The sequence below is a fragment of the Asterias amurensis genome, chromosome 9 (assembly GCF_032118995.1).
Source record: "Asterias amurensis chromosome 9, ASM3211899v1".
Classification (NCBI taxonomy): domain Eukaryota; kingdom Metazoa; phylum Echinodermata; class Asteroidea; order Forcipulatida; family Asteriidae; genus Asterias; species Asterias amurensis.
In genome coordinates this window covers 3,830,933-3,855,894 of record NC_092656.1, presented here as the reverse complement: position 1 = coordinate 3,855,894, position 24,962 = coordinate 3,830,933, and the positions used below count along the sequence as shown (strand labels likewise).

The 24,962-nt window shown below is 38.1% G+C and overlaps 1 protein-coding gene across 1 annotated transcript; it reads left to right on the top strand.

Moving 5' to 3' along the window:
* Positions 1-427: 427 nt before the first annotated feature.
* On the top strand, positions 428-24,243 carry LOC139941451 (DIS3-like exonuclease 1). Its single transcript, XM_071937953.1, has 27 exons — positions 428-531; positions 2,967-3,301; positions 4,142-4,275; positions 4,777-4,928; positions 5,558-5,639; positions 6,255-6,405; positions 7,146-7,281; positions 8,266-8,319; positions 8,670-8,758; positions 9,132-9,253; positions 9,895-9,998; positions 10,439-10,592; positions 10,922-11,070; positions 11,555-11,656; positions 12,467-12,665; positions 13,862-13,947; positions 14,660-14,816; positions 15,565-15,660; positions 16,079-16,164; positions 16,864-17,018; positions 17,361-17,422; positions 17,533-17,649; positions 18,968-19,113; positions 19,588-19,676; positions 20,166-20,248; positions 20,807-20,935; positions 21,931-24,243. The coding sequence occupies exons 2-27, from the start codon at positions 3,172-3,174 to the stop codon at positions 22,108-22,110; spliced, it is 3,144 nt and encodes a 1,047-aa protein (XP_071794054.1). The 5' UTR covers positions 428-531; positions 2,967-3,171; the 3' UTR covers positions 22,111-24,243.
* Positions 24,244-24,962: the final 719 nt, after the last annotated feature.

Genomic DNA, 24,962 nt, shown 5'->3' with positions numbered 1-24,962 from the left:
TCGATTAAAAATCCGTCATTGCGAGTTGGGCGCATGTAGAGGCGTTTTTCGTGGCTGAAGCCATGGAGGGAATATCCACGATCTCAGACTTGAAATTAAGTCTAACGTTATAAACAATGCAATCTGACCATTTTTGACGGACTTGGGGTTGACAAACTTTTAGTGGTTAAGAGTTTGTTGACCTAGTTTTTTCAGACGTGCCAAAAAAATAGCCAACACATAATAAATGACCATTCTTATTTCTTGATTAAAGTTGCTTGAATATTTCACGTATATTTACAGTCAAGAGTGAAGATAAAGAAATATTCAATATTGAAAAATATTTTTCTTTATTTTATGTTTTTATTTTTTATAAATAGGATTTTGGGTCTGAAAAAATCGCAGTTGACACTATTAAGTGAACGAGGCTCACCTAAGGAAGTTTATTATTTTGTGCATGTGCGCGCCAAGGGCAAGGCCCTTAGTTTCTAGAAGTAGGGCAAGGGTTAATATACCTGCTTGAAATAGACGGAATTTCGGCGATTTATTGTGGTATGTATGATAAGTGTTAACCCTTGACCCTTATCTTTGTTTCTGAATTTCAGAGGGAAAAGTTGAAAAATATGGCGGTATTTGTTATTTTTACCGGCCTGGACTTTGGACATTAATTATTGTATTGTAAATTGGTGTTGTAACTGTATTTACTTAGCCCCATAAATCGGTCCAATCCACTCCGTATCCTTTACGGAGTGGATTGGACCGATTTATGAGGCTATATTTACTGTGCTTGTTAATTGTTGAGTCATTGACATTTATTATTTAATTGATGACAATGACATTGTCAATGTCATGTCCAGATTACAACAGATACAGCCAGAGTGAGTTTAAACTGGAAGTGTCCTGTAAGTTACACTATCAATAAGGAAAAGTTTCCGTATGGCGCCACCACTTTTTCATTCGATATGAAATAATATAATATCTAATTTACCTCAATGAGATATCCCTTTTTGTAAAAATGAGTGAAAAAGTGGTGGCGCCATACGGAAAGTTATCCATCAATAATATTGACAATCATGCTCAGTCAGGGCTAGTTGCGATAACGTAAGCCTCCTCCCGGAAAAGTTTCCGTATGGCGCCACCACTTTTTCATTCGATATGAAATAATATAGTATCTAATTTACCTCAATGAGATATCCCTTTTTGTAAAAATGAGTGAAAAGGTGGTGGCGCCATACGGAAAGTTATCCCTCCTCCCAACGGAAAGAGGATTACGTTATCGCAACTAAGTCAGGGCCAACAAGATTTCAAGAGTGCTGTACTCCGACTGTACTGTTGTACTATTTTTGGCTTTGAGGTTCTTCTTAAGACTAAACAAGACTTAATATTTCTAAGTTTTATGACTGCACTGGTCAAAAGTATTTGTACTATTTTTGGCTTTGAGGTTCTTCTTAAGACTTAACAAGACTTAATCTTTCTAAGTTTTATGACTGCACTGGTCAAAAGTATTTGTACTATTTTTGGCTTTGAGGTTCTTCTTAAGACTTAACAAGACTTAATCTTTCTAAGTTTTATGACTGCACTGGTCAAAAGTTGTCGTTGGACCATAAAAAAATAGAACTTGGAGAATGCTGAGCTCAGCCACCCTACTAGTACTATGTGTCATCATCTGTGGATGCGGTGTTTGACACCACGTGGTGCGCTTGTATGGCAAAACGATCATCACGTAACATGCGTGTATGGCAAAATGGCAAGATGGCGTCGCACATAGACCGTTTCTACGTGTTTTTATTGGTCAATGTTCATGATGTCTACTGTATGGCAAAATATACAGCAGCCAAAGCCAGGAACACCGGGGTGAACCCCTTCTCTTTACGATAAGTGCACTGGGTTCTTTTACATGCGTTACACAACACATGAGACCAACTGCTTTTCGTCCCATCTGAAGGACGAAGCAATGGTTAAGTGTCTTGCTTAAGGACACCAGTGTCACGGCTGGGGATTCAAACCAACTCTCTGCTGATCAAAAACACCAGAGTTTGAATTCGGTGCTCTTAACCGCTTGGCCACGACACTTCCATTTTTATGGTAAATGTGCCACCAGTGCGTAGGACGACTTGGTTCCTCCTAAAAAGCTATTTTTATCTTAAATGTTGTCTTTTTGTAGCCCCATACCAAGTGTGTCCTTTAGCCTTGTTTGGGGCAAACTTGCAAAGAAACCCCAAACATGGCATTGCCCTCTGTTATTGATGGAACAACTTGAACGAATTAGCACTCCACAACATAGCAGAAGAACTAATCAAGTTAGTTGACTGAAGGCATGGAGCTAGACAAATTGTCAAGGGAGGTTTATCACGTAATTTTGACCATGGAAGATAATTATTACCGAGTATGACTAATGAAAAGGCCTGGGTAACAATCATTAAAGACCCCAGACACTATTGGTAATTTTTCAAAGACCAGTCTTCTCACTTGGTGTATCTCAACATATATGCATAAAATAACAAACCTGTGAAAAATTTGAGCTCAAATGGTTGTCGAAGTTGGGAGATAATCATGAAGTAAGAAGCACCCTTGGCACACGAAGTTGTGTGCTTTCAGATGCTTGATTTTGAGACCTCAAATTCTAAATCTGAGGTCTCAAAATCAAATTCATGGAAAATAACTTCTTTCTCGAAAACTACGTCACTTCTGAGGGAGCCGTTTCTCACAATGTTTTATACTGTCAACCTCTCCCCGTTACTCGTTACCAAGTAAGGTTTTATGCTAAGAATTAATTTGAGTAATTACCAATAGTGTCCACTGCCTTTAAGGAAGACTTGGAACCTGTTCCAAAGCAAATATAAGCAAATTGCTGTGTTTGCACAGCAACCTTTTTACTGTTAACCTGCGCTATGAAATTAGCCCAAGCTGCATACATGTTATTTCTTTGAATCCATTTAAATAAATGTGGCTGAATTTTGTTGTTTGAATATTTGATATTTTCCCAGTATTGGCTAGCACTAAGAAAATGTGAGTTCTACAAAATTTGACGACAGGAGAAACACAAGATGACATCCTGCTGAACTAAATGAGACCAGTTGCTGGTAATATTTGTGGCTCACCTTCAAAGCTTTCTAGATGAAGGAAGGGCTTCGCTGTCATCACACGATTTGTGTTGTGACTTCAATAAGTTGAGCACACATCACAAGCAAGATGTTAAAAACTGACAAAGTGTTACAGACGAAGACGCGGCAGGGGCGTGTCGTGAGACTTGTGAGGGAGCTTTATCTCCGGGAGGATGTACCATGTAACAGCGAACTGTGCTTAGCGGATTGCAGAAAAAGTAAGCAATTGACTCAATTCGCCTAGACCCAACTTCATAAAGCTGTTGAGCGAAAATATGGTGCTTGGCAAATGTTTCTGCTGAGCAAAAGTTAGCAGGGAACCAGTATACACTTACTTCATGGTTTTTTGGCAGGTAACCTGTTTAGCCTGCTTAGTATTTTTCTATGCTTAACAGATTTATGCAGTTTGGCCCAGATCTATGCCATTACAACAATAGTCCTTATATTGACCCTTTGTGAGGCCGATTCTGTGTTACTGTGTATAGTATGCATTTGAAGTGACACACAGACAGCTAGGAAAACACCATATCTTTAGTTGCATGGCTGACTACTCTATGTTCTGACAACCCTATGTTCTGATACCCCCTTTGTGATCTACATGCTAGGGTTAGGAAAATGCATTTGGGGTTTGGAACATAGGGGTGTCAGAACATTTGGAGTGTATAAAACAGCCTCTGTGGCCTATGTGTAATTCTAATAAACTCAGTTGAGTTAAATTCAGAGTAATTAACCACTGGTTCTTTTCAGAACCAACACCAGGGCTGTATGCTTCGTTTTTGAAAGGGCAAGGGCACCAAGGCATTTTCTTCTTGGTAAAGGGCAGCCCATGATGAAATTGCAAATTTGTACTGGAGCATTTCAAGAGCACCAAGGCAATGACCAGGGGACACGGAGGCAATCGCCTTCGTTGCCTCCATGAAGTATCAGGCCTGCAACACTACTCAAAAGAGATATTCACATGGTGGTGCGCAAACTTCTCTTAGTAAACACTTCCATCATGCAAAGTTTCAAATCCTAATATTTAAATTCGGATATGTTTATGGTGATTTGTCCTACAGCTGGTAATTCCCTCGTGGCGGCCGATGTAACCCACTATCTTGTCCCTGACTGTCATGTTGCTGGAGCATTTCTAGAAATAATGGAACTTCCTGAGTTCACAAGCATCATCTTCATGCAAACAGTGCTGCATCATGTAAGTAGGATAATAATTTTTGTACCATTTTTAATAATTTCTCAATTCCATGCTTTCTTTCTAACCACCTAATTTGGTAAAATGTGACGAGTTCCTACTAATTGAGTTTTTGTCGGAAATATTAGCTTGAAGAAACAAGCCAAAACATGCTAAGAGGGGTGAATTTTTTTAAATATTTTATTTTGTAAAGTTCAATGCCAAAATATATCCTAGATTATATTAGCAACTACTTTCCTGATAAGAAAAGGGTTACATTAGCATTGAGGGCAAATGTGCCAATGTATTTTGAATAGCGATTTTAAACCCCTTTTTCTTAATTTCATTCTCTCGTATCTCTTGGTGTTTCTACTTTCACAGCTAAATACAAAATGAGCTGGGTTGACAAACAACTCATTTTGCCTGATTGCATCACAGTTTGGAGTTGGCTGACCATTTTCATTGTTCAAATAAAAGGTAAACAAGTTTTTAATATTTGAGAACTTTCCCTTGTTTGTTCATCAGGTGTTACACGGCAAAGGACAACGTGTGTACAAGCGTTTACAAAATAAAGTCAAGGATTCCAGGAATCACTGCATCGTCTTTGCCAACGAGTTTTGCCGTTTTGCGTATAGCGCAAGAGAACCAGGAGAGAGTGAGAAAGACTGGCTTATCAGGTAGGTCGGAACAGGTCAAAGGTCAAAAGAAAAGGGGCCACTGTGTCCAATGAAACTTTGTCAGAGACCCAAGTTTACCTGGTGGTTCCAGTCAGAAGGCATTCAACCTGTATCTACCGGTGCAGCAAGGGACCACACCCAGGTTTAAAGCCATTATACACCTTCGGTAAACAGTATTGTCAAAGTCCCACACTTCGTGTATCACAACTTATATATAAAATAACAAGCCTGTGAAAATTTAAGCTCAATCGGTCATCGGAGTCAGGAGAAAATAACGGGAAAACCCACTCTTGATTCCGCGCGTTTCGCCGTGTCATGACATGTGTTTAAAATAAATCTGTAATTCTCGCTATCGAGAATTGATATTGTTTTAATGTTTTCTCAAAAAGTAAAGCATTTCATGGAACAATATTTCAAGAGAAGTCTTTCACCATTACCTTCTGTAAACCCTGTAAATTATTTGTAAATCTGTGAATTTTTTCTTTTTTTCTGTACCGAAAGTGTATAATGGCTTTAAGATACTGGGAAGGGGCAGCAGTGGGATTACCGTAATGAGATGCAACTTTTTGTTTGCTACATCTAAAACTCAACCACAAAGGAAATTAACGTACATTTGTTGTCATTTCCAGAGTTGTCTACAACAGCAGTGTTTGGTATTACAATCATCTAGCTGGTCAAAAGCCCATTGTGTTTCTAACGGAAGACATTGAGGTAAGTTGTAATTAGTTTACAAAATCTGTCAATTCATGCAGAATTTATGTTTATGGTGAAGTAAGCGTCTAGATCAAACAAAGTATTTCTTTTGAGTTGCAAAGTTTTGCTTTCTTGCAAAGCATGAACTTTCTGAGTACAGCAATTATTTTGCAAATGACTTTGGCAAGATACATATAAGTATATATTTTTTGTACACTATTAAAACGAAGTGATTTGCACTGGATTGTCCCGAGTCCGACTGATAAAAATACCTGACAAGAGTGAGATTCAAACACATGACCCTGCATTTTAGACCCAATTTCATAGAGCTGCCTAAGCAGAAAATATTGCTAAAAAGGAATCTGCTTAGCAACTATAAGCAGGATACCAGCCACAGAAAGTGCATGTGAGATGATCATATTTTGTTTGGTAACAATATTCTGGTAAGCATAGTTTTGTTATGCTTAGCTAATTTTTGTGCTTGAACAGCTCCATGAAATAAGGCCCAGATGTCTTGACCACGAAACTATCGAGCATGCACGTTGAAGGAGGCTAGTTTTAATTCCTGTACTTAACACAGCGACTAAATATATTAGTTCATATTGTTTGAAATGTGTCGTTTTGTGGTTTCAGTCTGGTGCCAAATATGGAAGTGAAACTGTTGGTGTCCATGTGATGAACGTAAAGCAATATCTGGAGGTGTTCTGGCCTCAACTGACTCAAGCTCATGACATGTTTGAGTCTCTTACTGCTTCACTGACTGACACCACGGACAGAAAAAAAGGTAGGAGGATTTAAGGCATTGCAAACATGTTGATAGGGCAAGGCTATTTCCAATATGCAAAGTCCATTTCCATTGGAAAATATAAAAGTCAATGGGAAAGGTTTGAGGGGGCACCAAGGCCTCCAGGGCCTGTGTGTAGTTCCAGGCCTGTGAGGTATCAATGTACATTTGGTTTGCGTTAACACCATGTGTTTATCTACTTGCTGGGTAGATTATGTTCTTTTGAAAACTTGTCTTGCTATATATTCTACTACCGCTGAGTACCGGTAGATTTTCAGGAATTCGGGAGACTTATGTACTGCTGCAAATTAGATTTTCAGAATTTTTGAGACTTGCCAGTTAAAAAATAAAAAACTGTCCTGCAGCTGATTTTACGAAATGCTACGATTAACCCTATTTCGAGTTAGGACGAGTAACCCGTCCTATCTTAGGATGGGTTCAATGCGTCCTACGTATTTGGATACGGAACTGAACCCGTCCTAAATCCTAAGATGAATCCTAAGTTAGGAAGAGTTTGGTGAAATCGACGGCTGCTTTTTAACTGCTACCTGGGCAGAAGGTATATAGGAAATCACTTAGTGAATTGAGGGGACTTCTCGTTATTAACTTCACTGCCGTGGAGTGATTTCTTAATTGGTCTCAACATTTCGACTAGCTTGCTCTAGTTGTTCTTCTACCCCGGTGGGATTTAGTGAAGGTATTTTACTTTCTCATTCTGTCATGGATTGATTTCTTTGCAGGCAGCAACAAAGACTACCAGGACTATTTGCCAAATGATGTCTTAGCAGCTGGTATCAAGTCAGGACTGTTTATAGAGGGGTCTTTAAGAGTCAATAAATACCACGCCCAAGATGAGGCGTATGTGACTAGAGGAAGGTAAGGATCCCAGGGCTTGAGTTGTACACTGGACCGCAGGCTCGAGGCCAATAGTTTTAGTGGCGGGCCAGTAAGACCAGGGGGCCAATTTCATAGCGCTGCTAAGCACAAACATTTGCTTAGCATGAAATTTTGACCTCGATAAAAACAGAATTACCAACCAAATTTCCACGTGGTTTTGAGGATAAACAAACAACAGCTGAATACAAGTAACAAGCAATATGCAACAAATGGAAATATGGTTGGTAATAATCCTGTTTGTATCAAGGAAGAAATTTCATGCTAAGCAAGTTTGTGTGCTTAGCAGCGCTATGAAATGTGGCCCAGACCATAGACCTGGGGTCAGCAGTTTTAGTGTTGGGCCAGTAAAGCAACGACTGGTAGTCCTTTCTGTATCATTTGAAACCATAAAATCACCAAACTTTTTTGGACAATTTATTTTTTATTTTTGATGCCGGCATCACAGATTTTGTTTAGACCAAAAACTCAAACTAACAAAATTCTCAATGAATATCAAACTTTGGCCCATTCAAAACAAATAATATGTCTTGTTAACCGCTCTGTATCATTTGAAACTATAAAAGCACCGAAAATATTTTGACCCGAAATCTGAAAATTTTGTGATGCGGGCATCACAGATTTTTTTTTGGGACCAAAATTTCAAACTTACAAAATTTCAAATAAATCTCAACCTATTCTGCCCATATAAAATGTGTTAAGTGGTCTGTTTTGTATAATTTTAAACCATAAAATCACCAAAAAATAATTTGACCGGAAATCTAAAAATTTTGTGATTCCAGCATCATACATTTTTTATATTTTAGGACCAAAAAATCAAACTTACAAATTTCTCAATGAATCTAAAACTGTGTTCCTTTACATGCATATTACTATAGACTACCATACTATGTTATTGTAAACATTCATTTATTTTGCTTAATTTTTGGTGGTTTTTTATATTTTCTCTCCTTTTCTTGATTACAGTGGCAGTGGAATCCGCTTAGATTCAGACATTCTCATACCAGGAATGAAGAACAGGTCAGTGTAAATAAATGGAGTAATAAAGTGTAGTAAGGGTCCAATTTTATAGAGCTGCTTAAACAGGCAGACTATTGTGTTAAGCAGAAATTATCAGGATACCAGTAAAGAACTGTGCATGTGGCATAGTATTCTGGCTGGTAACCTTATTCTGGTAAGCATACTTTTGTTGTGCTCAGCTTCGTTTTGTGCAAGATGAAATTGGAGTAGGGTTTGCGGTGACACCATGTCAGAATCTCTTTTGTGAGTAAAGGTGGCTCTTAGAAGAGCCGGTTTCTGCTCGACATTTCAATCATTGTGGTCTGACCGTCTTCTGAAACTGAATTTGAACCCCTTTTTCCCTTGATAAGGAATCGAGCCGTGCATGGAGATCAGGTCGCCATTGAATTGCTCCCCAAGTCCGAGTGGACGGGCAAAATCAGTTCATTGTCAACGACAGGTAAGCAGATTGAAAATATTTACACCAAATATAAAATCACTGATGTTACAGTACCCCATCTCTGTAGCTGACAGTCATGGCGTGGCGTGGTCGAGCGGATATGAGCGCCAAATTCTAGCTGTGGTGTTTCTGATCAGCAGAGTGTGGGTTCGAGTCCCAAACGTAACACTTGTGTCCTAATGCAAAACACTTGACCATTATTGCTTCGTCCTTCAGATGGGACAGAAAGCTGTAGGTCCTGTGTGTTGTAAATGCACCTTAATAACCCAGTGCACTTATTGTTAAGAGAAGGGGTTCACCCCGGTGTTCCTGGTTTGATAATTTGTCTTGTTATTAATGTGATCTTGTGGGATCCCCCCTTTCATTTTTGCAGGTGGCCCCGGGGATGACAACTCAGACATTGCTAGGAGTAACAGCAAACCCACTGGCCGTGTAGTTGGTGTCATGCAGAGACACTGGAGGGATTATGTGGCATGCTTTCCTGAGGAGAAGCAGGTTGGTAAATGTTGCCCTGTTAATCTGTTTCAGCAGGGCTCGCTCGAAATTTACACTGGACCCCAGGCCCAAGGCCAGTAGTCTTAGCATCGGGCCATTAAGCTCATGACTGGACAAGTTTCGCAGTCTTGTGATTTGATTTAAGTGTTGACTTCCAGTCTGATAAATCTCCTTTAAATCCTGTTGAGTGTTAAAGAGAAGGTACACGTTTGGTAATTGTCAAAGACCAGTCTTCTCACTTGGTGTATCCCATCATGTGCATAAAATAACAAGCCGTTGAAAATTTGGGTTCAATCGGTCATCGAAGTTGCGAGAAAATGATGAAAGAAAAAACACCCATGTTGGACGAATTTGTGTGCTTTCAGATAGGAATAAAAGACTTCTAGCTCGAAGTCTTTTATTATTTTAGTGAGAGATTACCTCTTTCTCAAAAGCTGCATTACTTCAGAGGGAGTCGTTTCCCACAATGTTTTATACTATCAACAGCTCTCCAATGCTCGTTACCAAGTCAGTTTTTAAGTTAATATTTGTTTTGAGTAATTACCAAACTTGTACCTTCCCTCTGGGTAGTTTGGAGATGCTGTGTGACCTCTGCTTGATTGATGTTTTATTATTATTCAGTTGTTATGTTTTATTTTCAGGTGCAAGGATCTCGTTCTGGGAGAGTTCTTGTTATCCCTTGGGATCAACGCCTTCCTAAGATACGTATCAGTACACAACAGGCAGACTCCCTCAGAGATCATAGGTAACAAATATGTCCAGGCAGGAAGAATAAACCCCTTATAGGAATAGAAATACTCAATCTGAGAAGCGTTAATATTCTCTAGTTTGGGGACAATTGTTTTATTTTCTTTTTTACATAAGCACATATCTTCAAAGAGAAATGCTTAACTACTGAAAGCTGCTCAAACCAAGAGTTTTTATCGCCATGAATTTCAAGAGTGATCACCAAATGTGTACCTTCCTTTCAAGCAGCTCTATGAAATTGATCCTTAGTTTGACCATGGAGGAAGTGCGCACGCTTAAACTCACATACGCCAGGTCGCCCATTGTATAAGGTATGTGGGTGATTAAGAGGTGTCGTTAAACGACCGCGGTACCACAGGTTCGACTTTTGAAGTCCCTTCGTTCAAGCTCCTTCTCTTCCTCCTCCATGATTTGACCTTGTTATGTGGTTTCTTTCAGGATTATTGTACGCCTAGACACCTGGGAAGCTGATTCCCAGTACCCCAATGGTCACTTTGTACGCTCACTCGGACCAATCGGAAGCCTTGAAACAGAAATAGCGGCCATTTTAGTTGAGAACAATATATCAGTCGGAGCATTCTCTGAGGGACAGGTTAGTAGTCTTTAAGGTGCTAAATATTTGTTTATATCAAGATGTGTTTCCAAAGACCTGTAATGGAAAAAAAGTATTTGTGAAATTTCAGTTGAAGCAAGGAAATATACAAAACCATTGAATTCATTTATTTATTTTTTTTTGGGGGGGGGGGTGAAGTTACAGTTGTATGCCTGTGTCATGAGCCAAGCCAATATAAATGTTATTTTCAGATCGTCTGTCTGAAACCAAAATTTATTTGGGTTGCTTTAGAGTCGCTCCTAATCTATTTGGTTGGGCGCGACTCTGGCGCGCCTGTCGGAAATGGGTGTTACATATTTTGTTTTCAGACTAAAGAGTTGCCGACCAACAGTGATGAGAATCCATGGAGGATGACGGAGGAGGAGATGACAAGACGTAGAGATCTCCGCCGGGAACATCTTATCTTCAGTATCGATCCTAAGGGATGTGAAGATGTGGATGATACATTGTCAATACGGTGAGCTAGTCTAACAGATGGACAGACTGACGACAAGCAAAACAATAATTATTAATAAATCTCAAACTTAGTCACAAATCTCTGGCTTATTTACCCAGTCAGCACAGATAAATTGTCTTCAGTAGTCTGTTCTGTATCATTTGAAACCATAAAATCACTTTAAAATGTTGTCTACCCCACATCATACAAATTTACCATTACTCAAACTTAAAACATTCTCGATAAATCTCAAACTTTGGCTTATTTACCCAGTCAGCACAAATAAAATGTATTCAGTAGTCCATTCTGTATCATTTTAGACCCTAAAATCACTGGTTATTTTTTTTACCCCAAATCTGAAAAAAATGACCATGCCAACATGGAGGAATTTTTTTGATTTTGGACAAAAAACACAAAACTTGGGTCAAAATTGTTTTAAACCTAGCCCTTGGATTGCATGTATTTTGTATTGAACCTCAATTTGTTTTGATTTGTTACGTTACAGCGAAATGAGAGACGGAAAGATTCTGGAGCTTGGTGTTCATATCGCCGATGTGTCTCATTTTGTTCAACCCAACTCACTGACAGATCTAGAAGCCAGGCAGAGGTACAGTTAAAATATAGTCATTTGTCCAGGCACTGGACACTACTGGTAATTACTCAAAATAACTGTTAGCATAAAAACTTACTTGGTAACGAGTAATGGAGAGCTTTTGATACATGTAGTATAAAACATTGTGAGAAACGGCTCCCTCTGAAGTATTGTAGTTTTTGAGAAAGAAGTAATTTCTCACTCAAAAAATAAAAAACTTCACCTGAAGCACCTTTAGGGCATCTGAAAGCATATACAGTAATTCAACAAGGGTGTTTTTTCTTTCATTATTCTCTTGCAACTTTGATGACAATTTGATACCAAATGTGCACAGGTTTGTTATTTTAGAAGTAATGGCCCACTAGGGCTAGATGGCTTAGTTGATTGAGTGCCGGAACACTAATCCAGAGGGCACTGTCCAAATCCTGTTCTAGTCAATTGTTCCCGACATTAAATCTGAATAAACTCCCGGTTAGTGAACACCACTACGCACCTCTACATATCTGACCTTCTGCATACAAACATTCCTGTTCGGTCTCTTCGCTTTGTTGGCTCCTGACTCAAACTAACTTTTCCACTAAATTCTATGTTCAAGGAGCCTTCCACTTCATTGCACCTTCGTTATGGAACGATATACATCTTCATATTCCCCTAGCTGACTCTCTTCAGATTTTTAAGGGGACTTTTAAAGACTCATTTGTTTACATTTTTCTTTTGTAACAACTGCTTTTAGCATCTTTTAAAAAAAATTGTTTTATGCTTTGTGTGGCGCATAGAGGCTCATCATATGGGCCATATAAATGTTTCATATTACTATTCAATCAGATCGACCACAGTGTATCTAGCTGACCGACGTTATGATATGCTCCCTGAGGTACTGAGCGCTGAGCTCTGCTCTCTGATTGGTGGAGTGGATCGCTATGCGGTCAGCGTGATGTGGCAACTTGACCCACTGACCTACGAAGTCCGCGAAGTATGGTACGGACGAACCATCATCAGATCCGCACACAAGATGTTTTATGAGGTCCGTATTATCTTTGACATATTTTTATTTTCATAAACAAAATTGAAATAATATGAATTGAATGGTGGTTTCCAGTACATTATGTTGACCAGAAGGAGTTCTTCTTTGGATACAAAGTTATCTCCAGAAAACGACAAAAGCCAGGGTTCATACTTCATGCGAATGGGATACGAATTTTGACGTTACATGGCTGTCTTCGCAGCAAATGTTTCGCAGGAGTTCAGCACAACTCAACTGATGCGAAATATTCCTTGGGAATTTGTGACGTCAAAATTCATATCGCATTCGCGTTCGCGGGAAGTATAAACCGGTCTTTAGGACCTAAGCTATGAGAAACCTGCTCTTTAAAGGCAGTGTACACTATTGGTAATTGTCAAACACTAGCCTTCACAGTTGGTGTATCTCAACATATGCATAAAATAACAAACCTGTGAAAATTTGAGCTCAATCGGTCATCGAACTTGCAAGATAAGAATGAAAGAAAAAACACCCTTGTCACACGAAGTTGTGTGCGTTTAGATGGTTGATTTCGAGACCTCAAGTTCTAAACTTGAGGTCTCGAAATCAAATTCGTGGAAAATTACTTCTTTCTGGAAAACTATGGCACTTCAGAGGGAGCCGCTTCTCACAATGTTTTATACCATCAGCCTCTCCCCATTACTCGTCACCAAGAAAGTTTTTTGCTTATAATTATTTTGAGTAATTACCAATAGTGTCCACTGCCTTTAAAGTACAAGGCCAAATTGGTAATTGTCAAAGACCGGTATCCTCTTTTTTTGGGACCTGACTAAAAAATAATAATAATAACAAACCTTTGAAAGTTTAAGCTCAATCCGAATTTGTATCTGAATCGGAAGAAAATGGTGAAGAAACACCGGAATTCAGACTTATGAGATCAAAGTTAATTAAAACTACTATTTTCAGGTAAAAACATTTCAAGGAACGTTTTCCACCATAACTTTTATTGGGAGTTTTAAGTTGTTTGTAAATCTGTGAACACTTCTATTTTCAAATAGTCTCCTGAAGACAAGCAGAGTATTTGAAACACCAGGAACAAATTGGCTCTTTTCAGAGCGAACACTCCTCCCATAAGAGATTTACACACGTTTTGTAACTCCACTTTATCATTTCACAACAAAAAATGATAATGAGAAATGTCAAAATGTAACCTATTTTATTTTAAAAAAATTCCCCAGGCTGCTCAAGACTTGCATGATGGGAAAGATGTGAGATGTGACATACCAGAGTTGGCTGGAATGAGTGAAGAAGATGTTCAGAAACGGTTCGTTCATTATTTGGTTTTACCATTTAGGGACAAATATTTGCCCGTTTTATTTTATTTCATTTTTTAATCATGTCACTGCAAAAATGTATCTTGTTTAAAAGGTTTGGATACTTTTTGTAGATCAAGTTTTTGGGCATGACATGAACCCTGACTCACTGTGAATGTAATACAGTTAAGCTTCAATTTCTAGTTTAGCTTCAATCGCCTACATGTACCTGTACTTTTTTTTTTGTGGTTCCTTTGAGGTTCCTGGTTTCACTAGTTTTTGCAATATTCTAATTACTGTATTTTTCTTGGCTTTGTAGGAAAAAAGTACTGGGGTTTAAGGAGATTTGTAGGGAATTTGATTGGCTTCCTACCTTTTTTGAAAGGAGCGAGGATGCGTGGTCTTCTGGTTGATCTATATTTTTTGTATACAAAATTTAATGTATTTTCTACAGTTTTGTTATATATTTATTTTTGATTTGGTATTTGATGTGCAATTTTTATGTCGTTTTTGTCCTTGTGCCCTTTTGTGCCTTTGTTATTTTTATTGTCTGGATCGCCTTTAGATAGTGATTATTTTCCCTTTTTGCTTATCCGCAGGCTTGTTCTCTGTATAGTCTTATTTTTTATTGCCTATTCTTTGTATGTACTGTTTGCCTGGAAACAAATAAACAGTTTACCTGTAGAAGTTTCAGCTTCACTTGATGGCATTTTTCGCCCTCAGATTATCAGAGCTGCGTTGGTGCGTTGATAAGCTGATGGATATTGCTAGAAACCTGAAAGCTCGCAGGGTCGTTGGGGGTGCTGTTCAACTAGAAGGAATAGAGGTCAAAGTGGAACTGAGCGAAGAGCAAGAAATTGAGGATCTTGTCCCCAAACAGGTAGAAACTAAATTCTAGAGCAGGGTTCAAAACTTACCCGAGTAATATGCCTGTGATTTTTTTCACAGAGCTCGGGAAAGTACTGAGTGTACAGTGTTAACACACATCGGTGTCAGTGTAAAACCAAAATTATTATTGTTTATTCCCGATGCAAATTTAACATCTATTAAATATTATTTGTGTTTTACCCATACAGCGATGTGTGTAAAGCAATGTATACTTGGTACTTTCCCAAAGTTGGAAATCCACAGGCTTACTATGGATTTAACTCTGGATATATTCTCAACACACTTATTAGAGCCAAATGAGAAGAGAGAAGACAATGAAGAAGTTTCAGTTTTAGGAAAATCCCAGAGAATAACCCATGCAGTCATGTAGGGGCTGAAAACCCAATCCACATAGTGCCCCTGATGGGGATTCGAACCAGGGTCCCAGAGGTGGATGGTGAGGCAAGACACCACTACACCAACCTGACCGCCCGTTACTTGGGTGGGATGGAGCCAACAACCTTTGCCATTGATGTCTTACCACTTAACCATTGAGCTTGCCAGGTAGCTAGAGGCAGTTTGAATCCTTTATTTTAGCAGGGGGGGGGGCGCAACAGTTAAAACAGTTTGGATACAGAACTCCTTTTCTTCATAAAGCTTCTTGGCGAACTTGAATTTCTAGACATTAGATGTAATTTAAAAAGTTGTATAACTTTATTGATCTTTTTTCCCTTATTGATGATTTTTTTTTTTACTTTCAGACAATGGAAATACATGAAACAATAGCAGAGTGCATGATCTTTGCCAACCATTGGGTAGCGAAGAAGATCTCAGAAATGTTCCCGAGCTTTGCCCTGGTAAGTCCTCAAGGTAACCCATGTATCTATCGAGTAGTCTAAGAAGACATAGATATAGGCATGACGTGGCTGAGCAGTTAAGAATACAGAACTCAAGCTCTAGTGTTTCTAAGCAGTTTGTAGAGAGTGTACGTCCACGTCCTGGTAACAGCACTTGTGTCCTTGAGCAAGATACATCACCATAATTGTCTTATCTTTCAGGTGGGACATTAAACCGTAGGTCCCATGTACTAGACTTGTAATTCACAGAACCCAGAACACTTTATCATGGAGGAGTAGGGTTAACCCCTGTGTTTTTAGTGCACTTAGCAAGCACCCATGTTTACAGGTTTCCTCAGGCTTGCCAGCTTGTAGAGATACAGTGATAAGTTCACTTATGAGGTGTATTTGAGCATTTATTGTGTTTATCCTTTGGTAGTTGAGGCACCATCCCCTTCCGAGGCAAGATCAGTTTCAGGATTTAGTGGACAGCGCTAAGGCGAGAGGATTCACGATAGACACAAGGTTAGTAGTCAGTAAACTTGCAGTTTGTCTCCCACTTTCATGAGGAATTTTTATCTGTTGGAAAATGAGTGCCTGTCACATCAAAATGCAAGTACTTGAATGTAATATGAATATTCATTCCTTTCCTTCGGATGCTGCATAAATTTGTTGAGGTTCATTTTTAACTTGGTGTAATTATTCATGAATGGCTTTATGCCAGGATCCAATTGACCATCAATCAATCAATCAATCAATAAAACATTTATTTCCACATTCACATCACGTGGAGGCATCATCCTAAAAGCCGAAACTTGTGGCGGATGTGCCCGTGGTTTTATAGGGTCATTTTTACAAAACTTAATTTGACCTTGACTTCCATAAAAGAGTTTAAAGACCTTATAAAGCTTCGACCTAGGAACAACTTCTGCATAATTTGACAATCTCTCCCCCCTCCGTGAAAAATAAATCAACACCTCAAAAATGTATTAAACTGACTGCGTGGGTTTCCCCGTGGAATAGTTCTCTGAACTTACCTCCCATATTTAGAACTGAAACTTCCATCTTTGTCTTCTGTCCATTGGGTTCTTGGCTAGTACAGTCATTAAGTTCACTTTTCTGAGAGTCCTTTGTTTCACAACTATAATAAATGAAACAAAACTGTTATAAGATTGTCCGCAACAAGCATTTTAAGAGTTCTTAATCATTGTCTCGTATTCTTAGTTCCAATAAGACCTTAGCCGAGTCTCTGGATAAGTGCGTTGACCCCAAGGATCCTGTCTACAATAAGATTCTACGTTCACTGGCGACTAAAGCAATGTCTAATGCTTTGTACTTCTCCACTGGTAGTCTGCCTAGAGATCAGTTCTTTCACTATGGTAAGAACTTGCCCTTTAGTATATACGAAATATTATACAGCACTTGAGTAGATTCTTGTGATTTGATTGGAGGATTGTAGGTCACATGGCATTCATTATTCGAACCATTACATGGCGTCTGACATGCATGTAAACCATGGGTATGTGCTATAAACCATGAGTATATGTACTAGAAATCATGAGTATTTGTACTAGAAGTCATGCGAATTTTTACTATAAATCTTGAGTATTTTGTGCTATAAATCGTGTGTAGTTGTACTATTCACCATGCATTTTCGTCCTATCCTTTTTGACTAATGCACGCAAGAAGAAATAACCCCCCAAAATAATTTTCTTTTATAGGTCTGGCACTGGATCGCTATACGCATTTCACATCACCTATCAGACGATATGCTGATATTATTGTAAGTAAATTAACAAGGTCAAAGTTATTTTTTTTTTTGTATTCTAACACCAACATTATAAAACTGTGTACTGCAACATGTCAATGTTATTAGTATTGATTTTTGTTTAGGTGCATCGACTTTTGATGGCTGCTATTTCTGACGATGGTGATGATGCCAACAGTACGCAGTTGCTTAGCAACAATGCACTAGAGGAGTTATGTGTACACATAAACAACAAACATAGGGTGAGATTTGGAGCAAAATCTGATATTCAATTATTTTTGACCCCCCCCCCCCTCTGTTTTACCCTATCCTTTTTTTCTGGGTGGGGTATTAGTTGTATCTTGGTGGTAGGCAACCGACTTTGTTGAGGTGCTGGTCACCTGTTCCTTCTTGGCACCACTGGTTAGGTATTTTATGCAACTTTGCAAATTTGTATCTATATTTTTTCTCTCTTTTTTCGGTCATAGTTACATTTTGGGTTTTTGTTGTTGCTTTTTATTGACTACTTGTTGTTTGCCTGTACAAAATGTAGTACATGAAATGAAATGTATATTATAAATTTAATAAATTTAATAAATTAAACAAATCAAGTGAAAAAAAAAGAAAAATAAGAATAAAATAAAATAAAAATAATAGCATTTATCTTGCAAACTTATTCTGAGATGCAGAAAAACAAATGACTATAAGTAGGATTTGAAAGTTTGCATGTTGGAAATAAGATATGGAAAGGTTTGCGGTAACACCATGTAATGACTATCTCTAATGAGTTGGGGTGGTTCTGAAAAGAACCGTTGGTTTTAACTCGACGTTTCGATCAGTATGCTCTGATCGTCTTCTGGAGAAAGCTGGACTCTGATGCTGCATGCTGCTTAAGTACTGTGGAGGCGGATTATCTTGGTGATGCACGAAGGCGGGAAAGAGAGGCGGGAAAAGATTATACAAAACACTATTTACAAAATTATACATTGTTTGTAGATGTGAATAAGAAAGCCTGCAACTCGTTTGTATACATATCAGTTGAAGTACAACAGTGAATAGAGAGGATTCGCAAGTGTACGGATACACATACAGATACCGATACGTCGACACTTTGTGAGTTCATGTGACGCGTATTCGGGACTATCGTATTTTGCATACATGTTCGTAACGAATACGGGAGTTCATACACGTCGTAGATAAACGGATACTGTTTTGCAGACTTTTAGTTGTATTTTTCTCTGAGATCAAAAACATTTCCCACGGAATTGCTTTCACATCGTGCTTGATATAGATAGAATTGTTTTAGTCATTTGCAAGCAAACAGATGAGAAAATGCAGTGTATAAAACACGGGGTCTCTAATCGGTCATGTATGTCAGAAAAACACTCATGATGAATGCGAGCGCACTCAAGTGAAACATACCTATAGTTTGCGAAACAAAATTCAACACGTGGCTGATGTTATCATATCTGTATCTGTATCTGTATCCGCATGCTTGCGAAACCTCTCTACTATGTATATATTTCCTTACTTTTATTGACTGATAATTTTGATATTAATTTGATTTGATTTATTCCCCAGGCCTCTCAGCATGCTCAGCAGGACTCCCAGGGGTTATTCCAAACATTGTTCTTCAAGGATCGGGACCCTTTGAGTGATGAGAGCTGTACGGTGGACGCAGTCATCCAAACCCTCAGGGCTAATGGCTTTCTGGTCTTCATCCCTAGGTAAATATCAAAACATTTGAAATTTCTGGTAATAACACCATGGAGGCTGAAGAAGTGAAGGATTTCACTGTAGTTTGTGTTATTGGGTGAGGTTTGTGGTAACACCATGTGAAAAGAACCGATGGTTTGTGCGTTCAAGTCAAGGTAAATTTCTGGTAATTGTCAAAGACCAATATCCTCACAGCAGACTCGCCAGGTAAGTCTATTACTCTTATAGTCATGTGCGCATGCTCAGAACTCTGTGAACAACGGTAATTTACCTGGTAAGTCTGCTGCCACCAACGATCCAAAGTCCCTTTATATATAGTTTTTAATGATTCCTGTAAGTTGCAGCTATCGGCTGTTGGATATCAATAATAAATAAATAAAATAATTTAAAAAATATTGGGTCAGTGAGACTTATGGCTGAATGCCTCATCTGAAGGACAAATATTTTGTTGCTTATTTTTTCTTTCATTTTGTTGTTCTGTTCAGGTATGGGATAAAAGGAGCAGTGACACTGAAGAACAAAGAGGGCCACGTTTTTGATGTTACAGAAGTTAGCAAGCCATCGTGGACGTCAGGTTGGTATAAGATGTGTGTCAAGATATAGAAAGATGCCTTATTTTTTCTTAGATTTTCAAAGATAAAAGGAACACGTTGCCTTGGATCAGTCGAGTTGGTCTTAAAAAAGCGCTTGTAGTTGTTATAAAATACATTTGGTTGGAAAGATATTGAAAAAGTAGAATACACACAAAATATGCCTCGAAAATGCATGGTTTTCCTTGTACCTCGTCGAATAACATGTTCGGCCACTTATGGGAGTCAAGCTTTTGACTCCCATAATTGTGTGGCAAATTTGTGTGGATCATTGTATTCTACTTTTAAAACATCTTTCCAACCATGTGCTTTTTATAACCAAAGGTTATAAACGCTTTTTATATACCAACTCGTCCAATCCAAGGCAGTGTGTTCCTTTAATGTGTGTCACATTTCATGCTTGCTTCATGATGTGGAATGATTTTGACTTGTGGTATATTTTATTTTTCTGTTTGAATATCTTTCCAATCCAGGCTCAATAACGAGAGATGATTATTCCATCACTGTGACATCAGCAACCAGTCAGTCTAGTTTCCATCTGTTTGATCATGTAACAGTAAGTCAAAACTTGTTAGGAATATTTTGTTAAGGAAAATATTCAAATTGTGGGTGAAGATAAGTTTCCTTTTAAACAACTCATTCAATCATGGATTTCCAATATTAATCTGGCACTACCCATGCAAGGGTAGTACAAGATAAGCCCATGGTTTGAACAAAAAAAATAAGCTCATGGCAATGGGCTTATTTTTCGTAACATCAACTCAAAAATATGATTTTTGAAATACTAATGTTGAAGTGAAACCCTGTTCAACACCTGGAGTGCCAGTGTGGCAGGAGGTTTTGTTTCTCATACGGCGAATTGTGTAGAAATTATGTCTGATAACGACCTTCCTTCAGCCTATGTTGATTTACCATATGGGGGACACGCACACTTGGGTGACGGAATCCCCATTGACATGGGCATTGTTGGTGCTTGATATTCATACTCTAATAATTCAAATGTAGTCTTACATACTGTAAAAACTGAACGTCGAAGCACCTTGAGCGTCACTGCGTGACGGATATGTACGCTTTATAAGAAGCCACCATGGTTAACATTGTTCTTGTCTCATAGGTTTCTATCTCAGTGCAATCATCAAGAGCTCATTCACAGCGTCTGTGCTTCCAGCTAGTTTCCAAGGAACCGCACCTATCTAGCCAAGTAGTTGTGGAAGGACATGGTCTACGCACAGACATAGTACAGGTATGTACAGAAAAATGCAGTCATGATAATCTTCCTTTAGTTTGATTTCCAATTTTTTTGTTCTTGGCAAAAACTTTTTTCTTTTTTATAATGTTGAATATTTGTTTATCCTTCCTGTTATTGGCGCTTGCGCTGTTTCGATGCTTCAAGACACAACACTATTGGTAATTGTCAAAGACCAGTCTTCACTTAGTGTATCTCAACGTATGCATAAAATAACAAACCTGTGTAAATTTGAGCTCAATTGGTCGTCGAAGTTACGAGATTCAGTGAAAGAAAAAACACCTTGTCACACAAAGTTGTGTGCGTTTAGATGGTTGATTTCGAGACCTCAAATTCTAAATCTGAGGTCTCAAAATCAAATTCGGAAAAAATTACTTCTTTCTCAAAACTTATGTCACTTCAGAGGGAGCCGTTTCTCACAATGTTTTATACCGTCAACCTCTCCCCATTACTCGTTACCAAGTAAGGTTTTATGCTAATAATTAATTTGAGTAATTACCAATAGTGTCCACTGCCTTTAAGAAAAAGAAAAAAAAAGAAAAACAAAACATTTGTGATTAATGGTGCCTGAAAAGTCTATTGGAGCCAACACGACATGTACATGTAGGTCAGTCCTTTCCAATGATTAAATATCATGCCTGAGAATGCCACTGCTAGAAAACAGTTTTTTAATAAGTGCATGGATTTGATAACCAGCCAAATTGCCATGCTCTGTGAAATGTATTTGACTGGTACCTTGACAGTTTGTGATATAGCTTTTGCTAGACAGTTTTTTGTTTGTCTTATCTCCATGCTTGTAGTTTGTCAGTTGAGGCTGTCTACATGTGAAACAATGGAAAACTCTCAGCCAATGATAGCTTTTCTTTGACTTGAGTGAGCGGACTATTTTGTGCTTATGACATCATGTGCAGTGGGTTTATAACCAACAGTCCCAATTTATATTTGGCCTGTATTGATTATTCTTGTTTTGCTCACTGTGTTTCTTTCTTCAGGCGGTAACCAAGGAGTCTGAAGATAAGCCCCAGTCAGCATGCCTCATCACTGACAGTGCAGACGTGCTGGGTACCAGTCTTCATGAGCTCAAAGCAGAGTATGGTCAAACAGACAAGGAGAAGAGCCTGTACAGCATCCTGCAACAGTTTGCCGAGATTGGTCTTCAGGAACCAGGATGAATAGTACCTGGCTGAAATAATATGTAAATTAACCTGTATTTTGACAATTTTTGTAAATATAAACTGAGTTGAGTTGAGCGAGAGGTTGTCTTCAGCTTGCACCATCTCGGAAACCTCTGATGGTCGCCTTTCGCTCATACCGGTCCAGCATCAGCATCCTCAGCTCAGTGGTTTCTTGTTGTGGTGCGTCCCTCGAATAACAATGGCTGCAGCCAAGGCATACACAAGGTCAAAACTGTAAATTGGTCTCAAGTTGAATTTCTCAAGGTCATTTTAACTTCAAGTGGCTGGCCTGGAATTTTCATCTTTGAGGGCAAGGCAATATTTAAAGTCATTTGGAGGGGCACCAAGGCCAAGATCAGGGCAACAGAGCACCTCCATGGACTCTCTGTAATTCAAGGGGTGTGGGGTGTTCAGAGATGAGAAGTTTCAGACTTGTAATCCGAATCCAGACTTCATGTCAGCTTGGTTACAAATCACTTTTTTCTTTTTCTTTTCTTCAGATACAAGTATAATCATGTCTTTTGATCTAAGAAGGTCCTTGAAATCTGTGATCCCAGGGGTAACCAGAATGGGTCCACTCCTTTAATGTACCTCCTCGATTGTGATGCTAATTAAAGACCTCTTTGTCAGCAATGACCCTCATCTCCGTGTGTTGTGGTCAATACAAATGTGTAATATATTTGGCAAAATAATCGACCCTCTACAAGGTTAAATTTAAGATCACAAGGTCTAGCATTTTAATCAAATTCTGGTCAAAAATTGAGAAAAGCACAAGGGGTAAGTCCAGCATTTAAATCAAATTTTGGTCAAAAATTGAAAAAACGCACAAGGGGTAAGTCCAGCATTTTGATCAATATTTGGTCAAAAATTGAAAAAAGCACAAGTGGTAAGTCCAGCATTTTAATCAAATTTTTGTCAAAAGTTGAAAAAAGGACAAGGGGTAAGTCAAGCATTTAAATCAAATTCTTTAAAAAAAATTGAAAAAGCACGAGGGGTAAGTTCAGCATTTTACTCAAATTTTGGTCAAAACATCAAAAAAGCACAAGGGGTAAGCCCAGCGTTTTAATAAATTTTTGGTCAAAACATCAAAAAAGCACAAGGGGTAAGTCCAGCGTTTTAATCAATTTTTTTTTAAAAATTCAAAAAAGCACAAGGGGTAAATCAAGCATTTAAATCAAATTCTTTAAAAAAAAATTGAAAAAGCACAAGGGGTAAGTCCAGCATTTTAATCAAATTTTGGTCAAAAATAAATTTTAAAAAGCACAAGGGTAAAAAAAAAATTAAAAGCAAAAGGGGCAAGTCCAGCATTTGAACCAAATTTTGGTCAAACATTTAAAAACGCACAAGGGGTAAGTCCAGCATTTTTAATCAAATTTTTGTCAAATTGAAAAAAGGACAAGGGGTAAGTCCAGCATTTTGATCAAATTTAGGTCAAATTGGACAAAAACACAAGGGGTAAGTCCAGCATTTTAATCAAATTTTGGTCAAGAATTGAAAAAAAGGACAAGGGGTAAGTCCAGCATTTTAATCTTCTTTTTTTTCAAAAATTGAAAAAAGCACAAGTGGCAAGTCCAGCATTTTAATCTTCTTTTTTTTCAAAAATTGAAAAAAAAATACAAGGGGTTTTTCAGCATTTTGTTCAAATTTTGGTCAAAAATTGAAAAAAAAACAAGGGGTAAGTTCAGCGTTTTAATCAAATTTTGGTCAAAAATAGAAAAAAGCACAAGGGGTAAGTCCAGCATTTCAATCAAATTTTCACAAGTGATTTGTGGGACTTTCAAAATTCACGCTTTAAATCTTTTGGGGTCTTAGTTTGGGAAATCATTCCACTCACCCACACAAAAGAATTCTCTCACTATCAACTGCAAGAATCGTTGTATTTATTAAATATGAATCTTAAAGGCAAATAACCACATCCATGGTTTCTTCCTGTCAGTTCCCAAGAACATAAATAACAACAGTTTGTATAGAAAATTATCCCTTAACATAAGGATATCCTATGTCCCTTTAAGAATACTAAGTGTCTTGTCCTTAAGAATACCTCAATAATGTTCTGAAGATTTTGTTAATCTTTGTGTTTTTACAATAAAGTTCTGTACAATTCTCTCTTAAGAACATTGCAATACTTAAGTACATACCAGTCCATGCTTCTGAATTATTTACACTGTACAAACGTTACTTATAGGTGATCAGAGTTTCTACTCAAATAGAATTGTTCTCATTGCAAACATTTCAAAAGACTTCCTTAAAACCAGGATCCACTTTTATAAAGCTGCAAAGCAGAAAATATTGCTCATTAAAACAGATTTGCCGTATAAAGCAAAATTTTACAGGGTACCTGACATGCTGGTAACCTTTGCTTAGCGGAAGTTCTTTCTGCTTAGCAGTTTCATAAAAATGAACCCATCTGGTAAACAACAAGACAAGCCAAAGGTGTTTTTGTTCAACTTTATATAACAATGTATTTAAAAAAATAAAATGTGGAGCTACCCTCTTGAGAAACTTCACTTTTGAGAGTTGTTAGCTACGAATAGTCTAAATGGCAATGAACTCATAACAGCCGGGCTCAATTTCTTAGAGCCACCTAAGCAGAATAAGCAGGAAACCAGTGTGTATACAATATATGGTATTTTGACTGGTAACCTTATTCTGGTAAGCAACATTATTGTGCTTGAAAGCTCCGTGAATGTCTATGAAATTCAGCCCTGAACATATCGTGCACCAAATAAATAAATTAAGTAATACAAAAATCCCTCTTAAATCGTAACATATATCAAGGGCCATGTCTAGGTGTGTGCAACAATGCCTACACATGTATGTGATTCAGTTTTGCCATACAATGAACTTTA